Source organism: Cephus cinctus, unplaced genomic scaffold (genome assembly GCF_000341935.2).
Source record: "Cephus cinctus unplaced genomic scaffold, Ccin1 Ccin1_scaffold0153, whole genome shotgun sequence".
Classification (NCBI taxonomy): Eukaryota; Metazoa; Arthropoda; class Insecta; order Hymenoptera; family Cephidae; genus Cephus; species Cephus cinctus.
The window spans coordinates 95,217-115,561 of record NW_014332881.1 but is presented as its reverse complement, the minus strand read 5'-3'; the positions used below and the strand labels follow the sequence as shown (position 1 = coordinate 115,561).

The 20,345-nt window shown below is 37.0% G+C and overlaps 6 protein-coding genes and 3 long non-coding RNA genes across 29 annotated transcripts in view; 5 read left to right on the top strand and 4 right to left on the bottom strand.

Annotated features, from left to right (window-relative positions):
- LOC107263344 overlaps nt 1-379 on the bottom strand; it is a 5,809-nt gene extending 5,430 nt beyond the window's left edge. The window contains exon 1 of the long non-coding RNA XR_003058465.1: nt 250-379. This is a non-coding gene — a long non-coding RNA (uncharacterized LOC107263344). The remainder of the gene's footprint in view (nt 1-249) is intronic.
- LOC107263324 (glucose transporter type 1) overlaps nt 1-5,670 on the top strand; it is a 35,733-nt gene extending 30,063 nt beyond the window's left edge. For 14 of the 19 annotated variants that reach the window (XM_025080723.1, XM_025080725.1, XM_025080724.1 and 11 more), the window contains one exon: nt 262-5,670. In XM_025080723.1, the coding sequence (XP_024936491.1) occupies nt 262-365 (104 nt within the window). In that variant the 3' untranslated portion in view covers nt 366-5,670. The remainder of the gene's footprint in view (nt 1-261) is intronic. The other 5 variants (XM_025080726.1, XM_025080727.1, XM_025080732.1 and 2 more) reach the window with 1 other exon arrangement.
- Nucleotides 5,671-5,817: 147 nt separating this feature from the next.
- Nucleotides 5,818-7,446, bottom strand: LOC107263330 (mediator of RNA polymerase II transcription subunit 27). Of its 3 annotated transcripts, none has more exons than XM_015730408.2 (5): nt 7,285-7,446; nt 6,997-7,205; nt 6,616-6,885; nt 6,229-6,529; nt 5,818-6,159 (listed from the first exon to the last, which is right to left on the bottom strand). In XM_015730408.2, the coding sequence occupies exons 2-5, from the start codon at nt 7,167-7,169 to the stop codon at nt 6,025-6,027; spliced, it is 879 nt and encodes a 292-aa protein (XP_015585894.1). In that variant the 5' UTR covers nt 7,170-7,205; nt 7,285-7,446; the 3' UTR covers nt 5,818-6,024. The 3 variants fall into 3 exon arrangements, with proteins under 3 accessions (XP_015585894.1, XP_024936546.1, XP_015585895.1); XM_025080778.1 differs by having other exon boundaries at nt 7,291-7,446; XM_015730409.2 differs by having other exon boundaries at nt 7,368-7,384.
- A 7-nt stretch (nt 7,447-7,453) lies between these two features.
- On the top strand, nt 7,454-8,565 carry LOC107263337 (acyl-coenzyme A thioesterase 13-like). The gene is made up of 3 exons (XM_015730417.2): nt 7,454-7,756; nt 7,961-8,145; nt 8,293-8,565. Exons 1-3 carry the CDS (start codon nt 7,676-7,678, stop codon nt 8,450-8,452), a joined length of 426 nt encoding a protein of 141 aa, XP_015585903.1. The 5' UTR covers nt 7,454-7,675; the 3' UTR covers nt 8,453-8,565.
- On the bottom strand, nt 8,478-9,656 carry LOC107263288 (mediator of RNA polymerase II transcription subunit 27-like). Its single transcript, XM_025080782.1, is given in 4 exon segments — nt 8,478-8,748; nt 8,835-9,104; nt 9,216-9,423; nt 9,586-9,656. Coding segments are annotated over 4 exon segments (678 nt in total). The 5' UTR covers nt 9,599-9,656; the 3' UTR covers nt 8,478-8,561.
- On the top strand, nt 9,531-10,798 carry LOC107263338 (acyl-coenzyme A thioesterase 13). Its single transcript, XM_015730418.2, has 3 exons — nt 9,531-9,968; nt 10,173-10,357; nt 10,505-10,798. The coding sequence occupies exons 1-3, from the start codon at nt 9,888-9,890 to the stop codon at nt 10,662-10,664; spliced, it is 426 nt and encodes a 141-aa protein (XP_015585904.1). The 5' UTR covers nt 9,531-9,887; the 3' UTR covers nt 10,665-10,798.
- LOC107263320 (peroxidasin homolog) lies at nt 10,437-17,389 on the bottom strand. The gene is made up of 3 exons (XM_025080713.1): nt 16,956-17,389; nt 14,451-14,968; nt 10,437-14,291 (listed from the first exon to the last, which is right to left on the bottom strand). Exons 1-3 carry the CDS (start codon nt 17,144-17,146, stop codon nt 11,113-11,115), a joined length of 3,888 nt encoding a protein of 1,295 aa, XP_024936481.1. The 5' UTR covers nt 17,147-17,389; the 3' UTR covers nt 10,437-11,112.
- LOC107263346 lies at nt 15,816-17,087 on the top strand. Its single transcript, XR_003058468.1, has 3 exons — nt 15,816-15,914; nt 16,695-16,901; nt 16,958-17,087. It is a non-coding gene; the product is annotated as an uncharacterized LOC107263346 (long non-coding RNA).
- Nucleotides 17,390-17,644: 255 nt separating the features above from the next.
- LOC107263342 lies at nt 17,645-20,231 on the top strand. The gene is made up of 3 exons (XR_001536650.2): nt 17,645-18,600; nt 18,687-18,931; nt 19,011-20,231. It is a non-coding gene; the product is annotated as an uncharacterized LOC107263342 (long non-coding RNA).
- Nucleotides 20,232-20,345: the final 114 nt, after the last annotated feature.

The window sequence follows — 20,345 nt, the reverse complement described above, 5'->3', positions numbered from 1 at the left end:
ATATATATATATATATATATATATATATGTATATGTACATATATATAATATATGGTATACGTACATACATGAGAAAGGGAAGGTCGAGATGGATGAGGATCCATGTTATAAGAGAAGAGTGAGATACCATTTCGAAAATCCTATAGAAAAGAAATGATAAAGCGTGCGATTAAAAACGTAAAGTAAGTACGTCACGCGGGAGGAAGTGACGTATATGAATAATAAAAATTAAAGGACCGAGACACTAACGGATGACAACAGTTGTGTTTGCAGCTGGTTCCGAGCGGTCTTCCATCGCTCCCGCTCAACCGGAGAGGCCACCGCCCCCGCTTCCCCCGCCACGCTTTCCGAACAGTGGTGTCTGACAATGGGAAACTCCTCTTAATATCGGGAACTTTATGATGATGAACGCACCGATGCCCATTCCTTTGCCGTTGCTACTCAGCACGAACAGCCTCACCCTGGAGAATCATCTCTACGAGATAATCACCGAGCGCAGCAAAGCCTGTGCGACCTTCTTGCGGAACAGTCTGCGCCGTGCGGCAAATGCGAGCACCAATATTGGATGGAGCTTGACACCAAGGCCGGAAGATGAGCCACACGACAGCGATCGTACCTAAAAGGAATATCGCTAGTGTGCGCTTAAGTTTCATAGGTTAGAATTAGCTGAGAGTTACTAAAGACCATTTAAATGGTGGTTTACAAACGGTCGAAAATCGTTCGTACCAACTTAACGCTGATCGATCAATGGACTCGTAACCCTAAACACTTCTACCTTCTATTAGCGCGTAGTGAATCTGGTTACGTACCGAGTTAATTAATTAGTGGGCACTATAGAGGACTGTACATTCACTGGGTTGATCGGTTTATGGATATTCTCATTTATTAATGGGATCTCAATGGTGCCGTATCCGCCTAGGATATAAATTTCGCGTAATCTCGGAATCTGTGCGAGAAAGACTTGTGGGTGTAATGGAAGGTTTCCACTGATAATTTACTTTAAATTGAATACATTTATTTTTAGGTTATATCTACGCGTGTGTGTGTGCATGCGTGTGTGTACAGTATGCATCCATTAATTGTAATAATTAAATCTCTGTGTACTTACGGGTCTCGGCGTTCCAGTTTATCCTTCGCGTTCGAACGGATCTCCCGTCGTAAGTCAAAGAGGCGAAGAAGAAACTGAGAGGGAATATATTCTTTTGTGCCTAAACTTGATTTTGATGAATGGAGCTCGAATTTACGGAATATGAATATTAGTAATTAATCTTCCGTTCGAACGTGGATCTAATACGATTGGAAGCAACTGGAACTCGATTTAAAAATTTTTACGAGACGTTTACTTGACTATGGCGGTTATAGTTCAGTCTATTAAAAATGGCGACAACGCATTCTATGCTATTGCCGCTATTGCTCGTAATGTTCGGTATTCTATAAGTGCATTATTAAGGTAAACTTTATTTTCTACGATATCATCCTTTTTTAATGACCAGAGAACGAAGATCCATGGGATCGATTAAACTGACGGCTCTCAGGATGCGTAAGTACTTGTTATTAGTCGTGCGTGAGATATGACATTCCTTTATGTACGAATAATAAATCGAACCTAGTGTAGGGCTGCATTATCTTTGATGCTAGTCATTATTATAATTACATAATGCACAAGGATAAATTATAATTGAACGCAAAGTATAGTGAGAAAATTACTTTTGTCTTTCTGTATAACGACCAATCATATGAGTTATCGACTATCTACTATCAACAATCGTACTGCTGCCATTATCGTTTATTGATGCCCTCATTGACTGCTTTCTTTTTTTTTTTATCATTTAATCTTTTATCAGCACACTCGTATCAGGTTGGGAATGATCCGGGAAACCTTCCCTTATATGTACATACTTGTATATACGTGTATACTTCTACCATATTAACATACCACGTCATTACTCAGCAAATGTATAATAATCCTTCATTACTCGGTAGTGCGGCCAATTTCATGGCGAAGTAACCCTAAAGAAAATTTATTCGAGAGATAAAGAAAGAAAGAAAAGAGACGTTACCTTGGATGTCGTGACTTTCAAGGCCTCGAGTTTCATTAGACAAATGAAAGAGTAAAAAAAATGAGGAAACTCAGGAAAGAAAAGGAAAAAAAAGTCAATTCGATGATGTTTTTCATCTTTACTTCAAGTTCTAAGACCAATTATACGTTTAGCTACGTTTACGTACGTGGGAGGCAAAGATCAGGATTCTCTAGTCTTATTGAACTCGTGATCGATCCACGTGTCGTATTGATTTTTATTTACTTATTCTTTCTCTCTTATGCCTTTCCTTTAACGTTAAACATACAAGAGTAAGCATACTATGTATTCGATACCGCCTATTGACAAGCGATTTTCGCCTCCACTAATCAAGCTAACGATGATTTACAAATCATTGCTAATCTTTCTCTCGACGTTCGTATATCTTATTGCTCTTGTTTTGCTGCAGTACAAAACGCTACAAAATAAAGGGAAAAATTTTTAGAGTCCATCATTATAACGATGGCACGCACAGTGTTCTCGCTTGAATGGAGTATGCTAATGATCAAGGACAGAAAGAGAGAGAAGTGGAAAAATGAAGTAAAACACGCGAATCGACGTGAGTAATAAATAATTACACGTGATCAAATTAAAACGTGTTTTTCTCATTTATTAGAATAGACTTTCGTCTATTTCGATGCTCCATTACGACACGAGTGAGACGCATGCGCTAATCACGGATAAATAAAAGACGCATTAATTCTTCAGCAGCCTCCCGTCATCTGCTTATACGAATCCTCGAAACGACCTATTAACAGTGTGGATTATTTATACCAAATATAATGAATGGGAAAGATTCTCTGCGACGTAAGCGTAAATAGGATACCTTAGACTAGAGAGGATAAACGAGTAAATAAATAACATAATGGATGATGAAAATGTGGAAAAGAAAGGAAAAAGGAGAATTCAAGCGCAGCGCACCGTATAATGGTTATTAATGAGAAACTTTTAATTATAAGCTGTCCAAAACATACAGAATCAGTGAGAAAGGCAATAAAGCTATTGAACTGAAGATATGCTAATGTAGGTTTCCTCGCATTGTGGTATTATCAGACTTTAACGATACTACTAATAACGATTTAGGCTAGGTATAGCTACTAGGGGATAGTAGCGTTTAATGAAACAAAAAAAATTTAATAATAATTAATGAAATGAAAAAGAATGGAAGGAACACAAGATGCTAACGTCTGATGTGAACTGTAATAACGGGGCTACCCCATGTTATAAGCGAATGTCAAAAGACGCGCGGGTCTCATTTATATAATGGCTGTACAATAATTGCGGACCGAGTAACGCTAGCATATCCATTTTTAAATTATTATAAGCTTATTAACTCAAAATATACTGGAACATAGTTGCAATTACATTGACTCGAAATTAAATATGTGGGTATTGGCAGACGTTCTTATTATACCACTCTTGTCTTACCGGAAAAGCTCATTATATAACTGTACTTTTTTTTGTATCCCTTAACCGGCGAGGTGGGTCTGTGAAATGCATACCGGATTATATGGCGACCTTTATACCGGCTGTAAAAGATGGGGTAATCACTTGGGTTTTTTTTCTATCTACGTGAATACTATGCGTCAAAATGTGTAAAACATTTTAATTGATTTGGACTACCAAAAGCGTTCGTATCGAATTTTTTAGTGAAAAACCAACATACCCCACCTCATTGACAACGTAAGTCTTTTGACCTCTGGTTAAGGGTTAAATTGTAGGTTAAAAATTGTTCTTGTCGGAAATTAAGAAATTTTTGTTATTTACAGTAAAAGGATGGTAATGTCATATATATTCGTTTGGTTAATAAAAGTATTATCCCCCGTTTAAGTATAATTGATAATTATTAACGAAAATTAGAGGCGTCATTTATTTCGCCAATTATTAATATTGATACTCTCATAAATCATTTTGAGTCGTTGATACGATATTAAGCTCATTGACGCAATATAGATAGTCTTACAAAAAGAAAAAGAGAAAAGTTTGGATCAGTCCATCAAGCAAGTGATCACAATAACAATTTGTAAAATAAGTTCACTGCCATGCAAATGACTTGCGCTCCCACGAAAGCGCCAATATTCCAAATGTGGATGTGTACAGTTATGTGAAAAAAATACTTATTATAACGTAATTATATCTACACGATGATACTAATTAGTTATTATATGAAACTAATTAACATATGACGATATTAAGAACGGTATACATACATAGGGTAAACGAAGAAAAAAAAGCGTGAAAAAAAAAGAAACCAATGATTAACACGAGAAATCGATTGCAGAGCTATTATATAACGAATGAAAATGTTTATACTCGCTTGTTTCGATGATGTACCGCAATCGTCATTGCGAGGAACGAGAGCTTCTTTTTTTTCGAATTTTAAACGACATTGATCTGCAATCATTCTCAGGGGGACCGATTTCCGTAAATTCAATTCTTTCATTCAATCGTATATGTATAATAACGTTATACCTTCGAATGAAATTCACACTAGGAATTTGCAGAACAAATTTTGTCTGGAATTTACTTGCGTTTTGAGACAAAATGAAGCCAATCGGTTAAATTTTTAATGGGCTACCGCCATTTTATTACGCTACGAACTTACTGCAAGGAGACATGTCCTTTTTGTCGTCTTTTAAATATCTGTTAATTGTTATACCACTTATTTTCTCTTTTCGTCGTGTACTTACGTCTCGTTTGCTAGGATTACTTTAACTCAAGTTCAATTATGCGAGACGCAAATCGGCTGGTAAATTTCGCAATGCAGATTTATTTCCAATGCTGCGTCGTTCCTCTTTGATGAGTTTAGATGAACAAAATGTCTACCGAGTTTTTGCGAATGCATTTTCAGTCCATATAAGGCTCTGTGATTTACTTACATGCTAGTAGAGATTAATCACAATAATATACAATAATGTATTGCAGATTACCTACTTAACTAACTTGTAGAATCAATTATGTACAGTGCATAAATTATCTTACCCTAATGGAAAACCCATTCAGCTCATCAGTTTGTAGGTATGAGATTCTCTCAGTAATATCAAAATTAATTTGCTCATTGTTGTTTCTTGGTAATCTCATTTTAATATATATATTTACAATATTCTCCAAATAAATGTATACACATATGTATAGATTAATATCGGAATTAATATTCTCATTAAAAAAGTCGACAGACACGACATGGAATACGAGAATATTTGATTTTATTCATAGGATAATTTTATTAGGGGCTCAACATGATGGCACAGTTTAGGTGTACGCTAATTGCCTGAAAGAAAATAACGGAATATGCCTTGACAGTCTTTATTTTATTGTCGATAACAATGACGTGGTTCAGTCTTGTATTGTTGGATGGTTGTATTATGAATTAATTATTAAGATACTTGATTAATTGTTATTTCCGTATTGATCTATACTTCTGTGCCATTCAAGAGCGAAAGCAAATAATCGGTAGAACGTTTTGTTACTGCATATAGAAAAAAAGGATACAATGCGAAGGGTTGCCTCGAAAACTTTCTAGTCCCTTAACTTTATACTATTATCAGTTTTGTTATTCATTGAATAAAGATACAGAGAAAATTGATGAAAACTTGTTTGAATTATTTTTAGCTGACCCTCAATGCATGGATATGAATTATTTTCAAGTTGAATAATGAAGAATTTCGTATTTTTTCATATCGATTCATGGATTTTTTCAATCTAGATGTATCATGATTGATATAGTACAGTAGGGGAATGTCTGTTGATAATTGTTTTATTAGAAAATAAAATGTACAGTTATTGAATATCAGTTGTCTGGATAATGAACTAACACTTTATGAGAGATTGGAGTTGCTTATAGAAAAAAAATTATAAATCTCGCAGGAGCATCTGACAATATTATGTATTTCGATTTAAAATACTTTTTTATCTTCGATGATGATCATAATGATGATTTGTATAATTAAGGTTTACATTCTTGATGATAAGGTTCCAGAGTACGAAAATCTCTCCATGTTGGAGGCAGTGCACTGTGAAGATGCAGTCCACAGCGTTTGCAAGGTTCGCTAAATAAGTTGATTAAACTGTGGAACCAAGTCTGCAAGACGATAAATTTTTTATATCATAACTTATTTTATCATCAAACAAATAAGTAAACTTGACTTACCATGAATGACCTCACAGCCAATTCAGGTAACGCAGGAGAGTAAAAATGTAACATTGCAGCATGAGCATTCTCTGTTACTTTTCTAAATACTTTGTGACGGGACTCTGTCCATAAGTCCATCGTTTCACCATATCCTGTGACAACTACTCGCTCAATCATTAATCCTTTAAATGCTATCACTGCTTTCAAAACATGTCCTAACGTTACATGGAGTACAGCGTTAGACGCAAATGGTCGTGATACAGAGACTGTCATATCATTGAATTGACGATCAAATGTTGATATCAATGAATCAACTTGCCTGTTGAAAACATAAAATACAGATTTATTAATTTACTAATTTTAGTGGATGGAATTAATTATAGTCATGTTACTATAAATACTTACTGTGGTGACACGTTGTGACTACTTGTTTGTATTCTCCCTCTTTTTGTTCTATTAGAATTTGTATAGGATCGTTTCAAAGAATTTTGACTGAGCAATGCCTGTGCAACGTTGCTATATTCATGAACCTTATCAGTCCATTTATAACTATTAACAAGAGTGCCATAAAGGGCCTGTCTTTCTTGTGTTGTTTCTTGACTCAGATAGGCAGTACTTGCTAAATTAAATGGGCCTGGTGGAGGGTTTAAACTACTCACTGCCTGCTCGACATCTCTGTTGAGCAACCATTAACAGAAGATATTAAAATTAAATCAAGAAATCGCATGTATCTTATAAATAAATATAATATGATGCAAATGTAACAATATCTTGATCTGTACAGACCTTAAATTAACATTAACAGTCGTCAAGAGTTCCTGAAGTTCCAATAAATATTTTGTTTCCTTATTTTCGTCTCCATGTTCCGCACGAAGTCCACTTCCCAAAGAATCAAAAACTTGACCTACACTTGATCGCAACACTTTTATTGCCGTAAGAGCCGTTTGCAACTGTTCCATTGATTTTATTTTTATTGAAATTCACTTTTGTCAAACCTGTTGCAGATGTAACCTATTTCATTAGTTCTAAACCTAACAAACATAACCCTACTTAACTCTCTTAAACATTCTCTACCTTTACCGGGATAAGATAAAGCAGCATAGACCGATATATGCGCTCGTGTTTCTGTGGATGTTGAAACATTCAAGTTTACTCACATTTGCAAGTCATTATATAGGAGTATATTTAGAAATTTGTTACTAAACTGCGAACAAATTTATACGTATCTAAAAGTGACGTAAGTAACTACTTCTGCAGGCAGTATCTACTGCAATCTACTGTAAGTAAATGTCAGAACTATTCGGAATTGACAATTGCTCTCAAGTGGAAATATATCCGAGTAATCTCTAGAAAAGATTTATCAGTCAACTTTACTACATAAACGAGTATTTGTGATTATTTTCACATAAGACTATGAAGCTTTTTTCACATTTCTTAACGGGAATATAATAAACGTGTTGTCACAATGGGTAAAGGAATAGATTTTGTCAAAGCCATTTTAAAAAACACAATTGAAAAAAAAGGATTTGATCAATGTTTAAAGAATGTAAGTTATTAATTTTTGTATTAATACATAAAATATATTTTATAATGTTTCAGTCATGCGCTTTCAACGTGTGATTAACTTTAATTAAATTCATTACTTGCTTGTATGTCAATTTAGAACTCAAAATGCGAATACAATTATGATTTGGTATTTATATTTAATGATATTAAGATGATTTGCATAATTTCACCAATTTTGTTATAGTTTAATGTGGTTTCGGCAGGCAATGGAAACTGTAAAGTTGAATTTACTGTTGCCGAAGAGCATTTGAATGCAGGAGGAACTCTCCATGGTGGTTTTACTACTACACTAGTTGACTGTATTTCTGGTTGTGCTCTAATGACTCGTGGAGATGTTGCTCCAGGTGTTTCTGTAGATCTTCATGTCTCGTAAGATATATTTTAATATTTTTTGCTCAACAAAGAACAGTACTTTTCTTTTTTTACATAGTATACAGAACTACTCAAATTATTAAATATCTGTTTATTAATCAATGTTAAAATTTATATTATACATTGTCGTTATTAATGGCACAGGTTCATGAAAGCAGCATTTCCTGGCGATGTGGTAATAGTGGATGCTAAAACTATACGTGCCGGCAGGACTTTGGCCTTTCTCGAAGTGGAACTTAGAAAGAAAGATGAAGGGAGTGTCATTGCTCAAGGACAGCATACAAAATTTATAGGACAAATATAAACTTTAACTAATAAATGCAATGCAGTTGTTCATGTACAGACGATCTACTATTGTAAAACCTGTTTATGTACATACTAGAAAATATAACACATGACACAACAAATAAATGCTAATCTGTGAGTTTTCTGTTCCCAGGATCAGAGGTAGCCAATGACTGTACGTGATATGCTGCATCTGCTCCCAAAACATGTTCTAACGTTACACGGAGCACAGCATTAGATGCAAATGGTCGTGATACAGAGACTGTCATATCATTGAATTGACGATCAAATGTTGATATGAATAAATCAACTTGCCTGTTGAAAACATAAAATACAGATTTATTAATTTACTAATTTTAGTGGATGGAATTAATTATAGTCATGTTACTATAAATACTTACTGTGGTGACACGTTGTGACTACTTGTTTGTATTCTCCCTCTTTTTGTTCTATTAGAATTTGTATAGGATCGTTTCAAAGAATTTTGACTGAGCAATGCCTGTGCAACGTTGCTATATTCATGAACCTTATCAGTCCATTTATAACTATTAACAAGAGTGCCATAAAGGGCCTGTCTTTCTTGTGTTGTTTCTTGACTCAGATAGGCAGTACTTGCTAAATTAAATGGGCCTGGTGGAGGGTTTAAACTACTCACTGCCTGCTCGACATCTCTGTTGAGCAACCATTAATAGAAGATATTGAAATTAAATCAAGAAATCGCATGTATCTTATAATCAAATATAATATGATGCCAATGTAACAATATTTTGATGTGTACAGACCTTAGATTAACATTAACAGTCGTCAAGAGTTCCTGAAGCTCCAATCAATATTTTGTTTCCTTATTTTCGTCTCCATGTTCCGCACGAAGTCCACTTCCCAAAGAATCAAAAACTTGACCTACACTTGATCGCAACACTTTTATTGTCGTAAGAGCCGTTTGCAACTGTTCCATTGTGTTATTTTTATTGAAATTCACTTTTGTCAGACCTGTTGCAGATGTAACCTATTTCATTAGTTCTAAACCTAACAAACATAACCCTACTTAACTCTCTTAAACATTCTCTATCTTTACCGGGATAAGATAAAGCAGCATAGACCGATATATGCGCTCGTGTTTCTGTGGATGTTGAAACATTCAAGTTTACTCACATTTGCAACTCATTATATAGGAGTATATTTCGCAATTTGTTATCAAACTGCGATCAAAACTATACGTATCTTAAAGTGACGTAAGTAATTACTTTTGCAGGTAGTGTCTACTGTCAGTAAATTTCAGAACTATTCGGAATTGATAATTGTTCTCAAGTGGAATTATATCCGAGTATCTCTAGAAAAGATTTATCTTATCAGTCAACTTTATTATATGAACGATTGTTCGTGATTATTTTCACATAATACTGTGAAGCTTCTTTCACATTTCTTAACGGGAATATAATAAACGTGTTGTCACAATGGGTAAAGGAATAGATTTTGTCAAAACCATTTTAAAAACCGCAATTGAAAAAAAAGGATTTGATCAGTGTTTAAAGAATGTAAGTTATTAGTTTTTGTATTAATATATAAAATATATTTTATAATGTTTCAGTCATGCGCTTTCAACGTGTGATTAACTTTAATTAAATTCATTACTTGCTTGTATGTCAATTTAGAACTCAAAATGCGAATACAATTATGATTTGGTATTTATATTTAATGATATTAAGATGATTTGCATAATTTCACCAATTTTGTTATAGTTTAATGTGGTTTCGGCAGGCAATGGAAACTGTAAAGTTGAATTTACTGTTGCCGAAGAGCATTTGAATGCAGGAGGAACTCTCCATGGTGGTTTTACTAGTACACTAGTTGACTGTATTTCTACTTATGCTCTAATGACTCGTGGAGATGTTGCTCCAGGTGTTTCTGTAGATCTTCATGTCTCGTAAGATTTATTTTAATATTTCTCGCTCCACAAAGAACAGTACTTTTCTTTTTTTACATAGTATACAGAACTACTAAAATTATTAAATATCTGTTTATTAATAAATGTTAACATTTATTTTATACATTGTCGTTATTAATGGCACAGGTTCATGAAAGCAGCATTTCCTGGCGATGTGGTAATAGTGGATGCTAAAACTATACGTGCCGGCAGGACTTTGGCCTTTCTCGAAGTGGAACTTAGAAAGAAAGATGAAGGGAGTGTCATTGCTCAAGGACAGCATACAAAATTTATAGGACAAATATAAACTTTAACTAATAAATGCAATGCAGTTGTTCATGTACAGACGGTCTACTATTGTAGAACCTATTTATGTACATACTAGAAAATATAACACATGACACAACAAATAAATGCTAATCTGTGAGTTTTTTCAAGATACTTCCATGTAAAGTACCTCAATGGGGACATTAACAAATGGATGGTCCATAAACGTTACTCATAATATTTTTACTCATTTTACTAAATAGACTTGTTTAGCCTTAACATTCGCCAATGAATTCCCGGAGTATAATGTCCATCATAAACATGGGAGATGTTTATAAAACGAAAGAACATACCGTTGAAATAACGAAGCATATATATATACAATAATTGCGCGTACGATTGATAACAACGATATAAGCAAAATACATGAATGGTGAACGATAACGCAATGAGGTCATTTAAAAAAAATGGTGCCCGGCCACAGAAATTCATTTAGACTTCTGAACTTCCTCCAACCGTAACATCAGTTCCTCTAACCGGCGCGAAATTTCGCCAACTTGTTCCGTTAACTTCTTCGTCTTCATATCAGATTCAATTAACAATTGTTTAAAGCATTTCAGATCATTGCAATCGTTACTCTCGTCGAGAATATCATTCTGCTGCAAGTTATTCGTAGCTGAATATTTTGCAGCACTATGACGTTTAAATCGTGACACAGTATTACCGCGATTCTCGCAATTCTCACAGCAATCAGACCATATCCGTAGATCCACTGTAGGGATACCATTGCAAGCACCCAAAGGATTATTGTCGTTAGGCAGGAGGAAAACATCAGGTTGAATACGAGAAACATTGTCACCATTGTCGCAGAGTATCCTCGCCAGGGTGACCTGCTTGATCTGGGCCAATTGTTCAGGAGGAAACGAGGATGGATTCTCGTACCAAAATCTGTCGCCATCCCTCATCCTCTTGAATTGTTCTACCAGAAGACACCGAAACAATGGACCGACTTTGGCATTGGGTAACTGATCCTCCAGAATACCACCTACCCATACATCAATGTTACCAGGATGTCCATAGAGTTCTCTCAACTTCTGACGCACTTTTCTGTCACTGATCTCATTAGCGAGATCCTCGAAGGTTTCCACGTGGGACATGTTGCAATACTGACGCCAGGACAGGTATCCTGGAATAGCATGATCACGGGAACGCTGCACGTTCATGGCGGCCAGATCGAGGGCAACGGCGTGAGCCGTGCGGAAGAGCTGCTCGGTCAGCTCGACATTGAGATTCTGTTCAGGTAGCTTGAGTTTTGCAGCAGTGGCGAACATTCCTCGTATAAGAGGATCAACGCCGCCTTCATCGACCAGACGCCACGGCGAGAAGAATGCGTCGCGCAGATGCAATGGACCCTCGGGTATAGATTGGAAGGACTCGTCTAGTCGCTCTAATCGTGGTTGAATCAGTGAGTGTCCAAAGCGGAGTGCAGCAGTGGCAAAGACATTAGCTATACTAGCATCTATTGTTGGATCGTATCCTTGATATGGCTGTAACAGTTCATCAGTATCTGTTCCCAGGATCAGAGGTAGCCAATGACTGTACGTGATATGCTGCATCTCGGCACCGACGATCTTGCGTGCCTCCTGGTAAATTTTCTCACCGTTCCAGTGAGAATTCAAGTCGTAAAGTGCACGAGCTATACGATTGTGTTCTCGCAACCATATAGTATGCATGGCTAGAAGACCTACTTGTTCATTGGCTCTTATGTCACCAGCTACAAAACAATTGACTGAACTCTCTTGAGGATCCCGACGACAGTCCACAAATTGTCCGTTTGCGTAGGGAAGTAAAGCTTTGCGTCCTGGAAGAGAAGGACCTTCGCGAAGAAGTCCACGATCTGTTGTAAGGTCCCGCAGATCCTGAGCGACAGCATCGTTGTACCCGTATACCTGGGATGCGTCCAGGTAGCTGGTGAGTTGATTCAGTTGTTCACGAGGGGTTAAACCGCCCCATAGTAAACTAGTCTCGCCAGAACCACATACAGCGCTGGTCCTAATGAAATCTATGCAACGTCGATTGTTTATACGTGGGTCACCTGGTGGAACTTCCATAGGGAAACAGGGTGCGGCATTGTCGCAGGACTTCTTGCAGTCTATACCATCCCAGGATTCACTGGTGACAGAGGGTAGAGCATGGTCCAGATCATGGTCCAGAAATTGTCCCCATTGCATAACCATATGAGTGATTGTGCTATCAGAGGTGATATCATGCGTCGATATCAAAGTGGTAGAAACGAGTCTTGCAGCAGGTTTTGGATACCCATAATACAAGCGACCTTTTTCCCAACCTACGGGCATGGAGAATCCATTCTCGTAGATGGGTTGCAAGATCCTTCTGAAACCAGTATAAGATGATCCCCAGGTAGGGTGCTGCAGGTTGTTACAGGACCCATCGATAGTGCGATAACGATTATGGAAACACATATTGGAGCAGTCGCTACGATGTCTGTGTGCTGTGCATCCTGACAATCTTTCAATCTCTGCTACCTGATCAGCAGTGAGAATTTCCTCATAACGAAATTCCCGGGTAGTATTGGCAGAAGCTCCAGCGTTCACGAGTCTCCGGATGTTTACCATGGTACGTTCAAAGAGTTCAGCAGGTCTTGCAGCTGCACGACCAATCGCATCAGGAAATCTTGCCAGACGGAAAGGATCGGCCGTACGTGGTCCTTTTGGGTTAAAGAGTGACTCTAGGGTCTTATTAATTGCCCGGTCGATAGATTCAGTAGCCTCCTGAAATGCTCGACTAATAATTGTGTCTGTTGCACCAGGTTGACGTATCTTCACAAGAGCCTGCGCAGTGGCTCTACCAAATTCATTCACTGCAGAGCATTCATACCTCCCAGTATCCTGAGAAGAGACATTGTACAGGTAAAGGCTACCTCCACGTGATATCTTAAACCTGGTGCCCTCGACAGCACTGCCATCTTTCTTCCATTGTATTAATGGTTTTGGATTGCCCTCAGCTCTGCAAGGTACCTCGACAGTCACACCAGGTTCAACTTCCATATCCTGAGGTTCATAAAGGAGACGAGGTGGATTGGACTCAGCAACGATCACAGTCAAGTCTGCAGTAACTTCTGCAAAACCATCCAAGCTCGTGGCCTGGCAAACGTACCGAGCCGAGTCACTTTCTTTAGCTGCTAGGATCGTCAGAGTGGACCCAGAATCTTCGATGAGTATTCTTCCGCCGGAAGCGAGTTGCAGACCATTCCTCCACCACTGGATATTTGGCAGTGACTGTGCATCAGCCCTGCAGACGAAGACTACTTCGCTACCGACAAGAACCTTTTGCGACTGTGGTACTTCAGTAAATCGTAAAGAAGGACTGACTGTAATAATTGCCCTGGCTCTTCTTGACTTTGTAGATCCCATTTCGCTGTTGGCGATGCACTCGTACTCGCCCTCGTCGCTTTCCGTCACGTCGGAGATCACCAAAGCACCGTCCTCACGAACGACGTACCTGTTACCGTCTACGATCAACTCATCGGAATCCCTCATCCATTTGATTTCCGGCTTCGGATCACCGACTACTCTGCATGAGAAGACAATCGTCTCGCCTACTTTTGTCTCCACGTCGGCAGGACCCTCCATGATGCGTGGTTTGCCTGCAAAAGACAGATTCATGAAAAATTTCACGCATTGTTCAAAGTCCATTCCTACGTTCGCTTGCAGTAAGCCAAATGGATTCACCTTGGCCTATTAACTCACTGCACAATGCACTCTGAGAAAGGATCCAAGGGAACTAGTTTTTAATAAGACTCAACTGCAATGGAAATCCTTGGTTGTCATTCCCGCCAAGGAACGTCCTTTCATCTCTGTAGGTAATTGACATACTGCAGCCATTTCTGAATGTTGGTCTTGGAGACGTTCCACCAGCCACATAATGTCACAGTCACAGACAAGGGCATTGCTGTCAAGTCGTAGACGAGTCATTGGTCCGACATTGCGAAAAGCATCGGAAGGTACACGATGCAATTTATTATTATGCAAAAAGAGTCTCTCCAGGGCTGGTAAATTATTAAAAGTTCCTTTTCGTATCTCTGTCAATCTATTGTAATGAAGATAGAGATGCTCCAATTTTGGCAAATGACTGAACGCACCAGGCTCTATGTGCTCTATACGATTTTTATAAAGATACAAAATCTTAAGATTAGGAAGTCCATTAAAAGTATTAGCACGTATCTGCTTTATTTGATTGTCATTCAGTAGCAACGTATGCAATTCTTTTAGACCGTCAAAATCGCCAGGTCTCAGTTCAATGATGTTATTGACCCTCAGATCTCTGAAACAAAGAGAAATACGTATTAACTCAGAAAATTCAAATTGGCGCATGCGCTCTTAGGCGTTCTCATGTATATTAAAACAATTCTTGGTATTCTTATATTCACACTCAATTACACGATAAATTTATTTGCCAAAGAATGATGATAATCTTCTGAACTCTGATTAAATTCCTCAATTTTGTTACGTTTATTATTTTAATTTTTACCGTTATCCCTTTAATGTTTCTATCATTACTTTTACTAGATTCTTTAATTCAATGAAATTATATCAGGAATAATGACCGATTGCTTGTGCAATTTAAAACTAGAAAGATACACAACATATTGACGGTTTTTAAAAAACTTATTACTAAGCTGTCGAAATCCGGTTTGTGCCTCAGATATAAAATAATTGACAACGAGAAGAAAATCTTACATGGATTTCGTTCAAAGTCGAAGATTCACTTTATATGTTCTTATCGTTCTCCACGAGACTGTTTCCTAAAATATAACTTATCCGTATTTTTTACGATTTTTCTTGCCATTATCGGCGGCGCCTCTGCGTTTCTCAATGTTAAAATATGTTTATGGCCCTTTTCAAATTTCTATCTCCTCCAGAAATCCATTGGCAGTCTATCCAAGTCCACGCCAGCCATGTTTACATCAATAATACACGAGCCACATTACACGTGTAATCCAAATTACGATCATTCTTTTCTGACTGATAAATATAGTTTGTATATTGATTATAACATGATTGATCTTCCCGTCCTAAAGCTCTTAACGGCATCCAACATAATAGTATAAGACTTTAGCAAAGATGGCGATCCTCTCTCCTAGAATGTCTTTTTCTATTTATTTCAGCACGAGGCAACTTTAGAATTGCTAATAGCTCCGCGGGATTGGCTTGCTGAACATGAACATCTGAATCGAATAAAATTTTATAAACCTCATATGTATAACAAGGTTCGTGAATCATCCAATAAGAAATTAGCCTCATTACAAAACTCGAATAAAATATATCCACCATAAAGATCTTAGTTATGATATTACATTCATATAAGGAAGTCGTTGATACTAGATAGAAAATCCGTACTGTGTACAGTGGAACCGTTAGAATTCTTTTCAATAATATATACATACATCTCAGGTCTGATGACCAAAAATTGGGTTACCACAATCAAATTGTGCGATGAAGTATAATAAGTCTCTGACATTATCATCATTGAATTATTATGATATCAAAGATGAAAATAAAGATGAGTCAAATCTGTATCGTACCAACAAGAATAACCGCATGGCCTTATGTGTATACATAGCCTGATCTCAAGAACCAAGTGATAAGTTTGATCATACATACTGCTTAGTAACTGCTATTAACGAATCAATCCAAATAAAAGCATACGGCCTATATATCCCGTAATCGATACAAAAAAAAGCAACTGAGAGACGATACTAATAATTAAGAAAATTTTCCATCATTGAATTATAAAAGATTAATGTTTAGAGATTTATAAAAAAAGTATTAAACCTCCAAGATTGGTTTATATGACAAATAATAATCTATACTGTCAATTAAGGCTATTAAAACTGTCTATATCTATACGTACTAGTTGACAAATTTAGAAACCACATATAACTCTTTGAATAAACTGTACGGTTAGGTCCTTAAAATAAGAACCGGTACGTTATATCTATATATTATTTCGAGGAAACAAGCAAACACATCATTTTCTTCTTTTTCAGATCTATCTCCGTATCTTCTAGTAGCTGACTAAGCAACGACGATGTTCCAGTAAAATTCAAAGAAGAAGAGACTGCAGGGGCATATATAGCTTGAGCCCAGAGGAAGTGACACTAAGTGAACTCATCCCACAGCTTCATATAAATCCAAGCAACATGAGAATCTATTATACATACAAGAATACAGATAAAGACTAATATCATAATAAGGTTTGTATGGATAAAATAAAGTTAAAATAAGGATTGTCCATATCATCCACTCACAGGACGGTAGCATTGTCCGGTATCCTGGGGACACGAGTCAGCCTCTGAGACATGCATCTCACGGTGTTGGCAAGACACATGCACTTATGCGGACATTCCCTGGTATTAATTCCACGAGCCTCCAGTACTGCTGAACGATAACACAGCACCAGTAAAAAACCCCATAGAAGAAGAGTCCAGGGTAGGCTCATCTTGCTCAGATCAAAACGAGTACAACCAACTGTATCCGTGTGCAGCAGCGGCACCTACTGCAAGAACTGCAGCAACTCTTACTTCACCAGGAGGTTCCTCAGCTAATCTTTGCAACGCGAACACGAAGCAGCCGGCGTAGATCTGCTCGAGTATGAAACTGGTCAGGAGGACGCACGTCGAAGCTCGTTCCTCTCTCTTCCCAGCTCGAGCAGCTACTGGCACTGTTCCTCTTTGGCCAACTCGAGCTAACTTAACCAGTCAGCATGCGGGAGTAGTACGAAAGGTTTCGTGATCGCTGGGTAAGACCCATTGGCTTCGTTGAGAACGAACGAAGAGGCTGGTTGAGGGGAATCACGAGTCTTGAGAGAAAGAGAGATGGAGAGAGAGAGTGAAAGAAGACTTGGTCTCACGTTCCCTCTTGTAAAAGAGATACGAAGCCTATGACTGCATCTTGCTTACTAAGGGACGCCTTTTCTTATGTTATTCTCTATTATATCCATATATATCTATACATGGTATCCCTTTCGCTCTTACTTCTCATTCTGAGCTCATGGATTCCTGAACTCTCATTTTTGGTTGGTCAATGTAGTTTTGTAGGCAGCATCAAGTCTTCTCTGGTAATGACAGTGAACCTTGTTTATCTAGAACAGTCATTACTTTATGCTACTTTTTTTCTTAATAGTTCTATGTTAACTTTCTTACTTGGTGATATGTTTATACGTTACCCACTTATGTTTATGTCAATGGACGTGCAAATGGAGGCAATGTTTTGCCACTGGAACGCTTCGTTTAATTTTTATTGTTACTTGTGAGAGCAAAAACACATAAGACGCCAGCTACGTTCCTTCCTTGGCTGAGTTTATTCACTTCTTCTTATGTTTTGTCCTTGCACCACTGAAGACCTTTGTGCGCGGTTTACCCATACTTTCCTATATGTTGGTGCAGTCTAGCATGCAGCTTTGATATCCTGAACCCTTGAGGGAATGCAGTTCCCTGACTTATAACGTTAATCATGGGACATGTTGCTTTATCAACATCGTAAATTCAAGGTACCATGGAGATTCATGGTTTACCTTGGGATCTACTGTCAGACTCCTTAGAAAATTTAGTAACCTGGCTTATTTAGTCTTCTATATATATTATATATAGATCCTCTTAGTATCCTTTACTGCATCCTGACAGTGAGTACTGTATTATTTCTTGATATTAATGTTTTTATGCAATTACTCAGACTTATACTGTCAATTCAAATAAATTAGCAGATTCCACCATTGCAGTAATGATAACAGGATGGATACTGGGAAGACTCTTCATGGTACTACCGACGTTACAGATAATGAATCACGGCTTCCAAGAAATCGTCTTCTGGTTATATCGCTCGATTTACCACAAAATCCTTTGCATTAATCTGGTATCCAATCGGAATAGGATTCCTTTGATACTTGCCATGTATGTAAGTACTTAGGGTGACCTAAAAACAAATATTATTGTAGCTTACATAAATAAATCTTGCAATTGGAATAAATATTCATTTTTCAGGATTGACCTTATCGAATGGTATCTACAACGTCCACACATCCTGAGATGAGTTTTATTTGTTAAAGAGACGTTTGTATGCTGTGTCAAGGAAGCATCATCATTGGTCCAGTCATCAAGATGGCTTGTGATACTGTCATGACCCTAAATAAGTTTGGGATCTAACAAAGTGACAAAGCCCATGTTCTACAGGGAAATTATTATTTGCAGAAACAGTTAGAAATGAATGATCACCTTCATCGTGTTACGTATGTATCTCTCGTGGATCTTAGACTTTGATCATTTAATTTTACAAACTTATAAAGTCTGATGCTTTTATATTTTTAGATTGTCGCTGTCGAACGTAATGAGAGTTCATCAACTGTGCATAACCTTCGTCACGCCAGTCACGTATTTGAAGTACGGAACAATTTTCATCGCTAGAGCAGCAATTCAATGTCAAATCGTTACAGGAAGTATCATCTGGGAGTGGCTCGTATTATTTGATTAACTATATAGTTAATTGTAGACTTGCTATATCCAATTCTAATTTATGGTCAGTATATAATGTAATGAATCCACTGAGAATTCTATACCTGTGTATACTTTTCATTAGTAGGATCTTAGCAGTGGGCAACTGGCCAGTTTCAAAAGATAAACTCTACATTACCATTTTCACGTAATTCATTTATGCATGATTTGCCTTTGGCAACGTAAACCAAATGTAAAAATTTGGCATCGGCTACGAGTCAGAGGTCAATGATTAAAGTATTGAACTAAAGATATACATGTATGACGTTAACCGCAAAAAGCTCTTGTATCACGAAAGATTTATTATGTGATATTAAAAAGGGATCTGTGTTAATTATTAAAATTAACCATGCGCCTCAACTCTGATATATATAATATACACGTATATGGTATACACTGACATGAGTCTAGAGATTTCGTAACACCTTGACAATATGTATTAACACTACTACAGTCCGTATACAGAATACTATACTATAGCAGTCGATTATTCCGTAATTTCCCCTTCTGTAAAAGGAAGAGAATCTACAGTCCATATCACTTTCTGTACCCACATAAGCATATGGGTATGCCTATAGATATAGTATTTATGGATAACGTATGTCTCCTACAGTCTTACACAGAAATAGATCATGACTCAATATTTAGGCAGGACTGATTTACTACCGCGTTAAACGGAATTGTGAAATAGAATAATACTGGCGAATCTCCATCGAATTTTATTATTTTTGACACTTTAAATATCCTTGACCATATTAAAGCGATGAACTCTCAGTGATGACCGCAATATAATTGTTTTGTCAGATATTTAAATTTTGATCGGTATTTTCAAACAATGTATATAAACATTTGATAGTGAAGCGTTTCATACTTTGACATATTTCTTTGACTTCTGTTATCAAAATGATATAAAAAAGACATATGGGTCTGACGATATCATCATGATTAAATGACAATAGGTCATTTAATGATAGTGAAGTATGAAAAGGAAAAGGAATATCTTTGTTGAAAAAGAAAAGAAAATTAGAACAGTGGATTTTTATAATGTACGGTAATATAGCTTGTTAGGTTATGAATATTTTCTTGTTCATTGATTAGAACTAGAGATTTGGAGTCTATCGAGTGAGATGGATAATAATGACAGCAGAATTA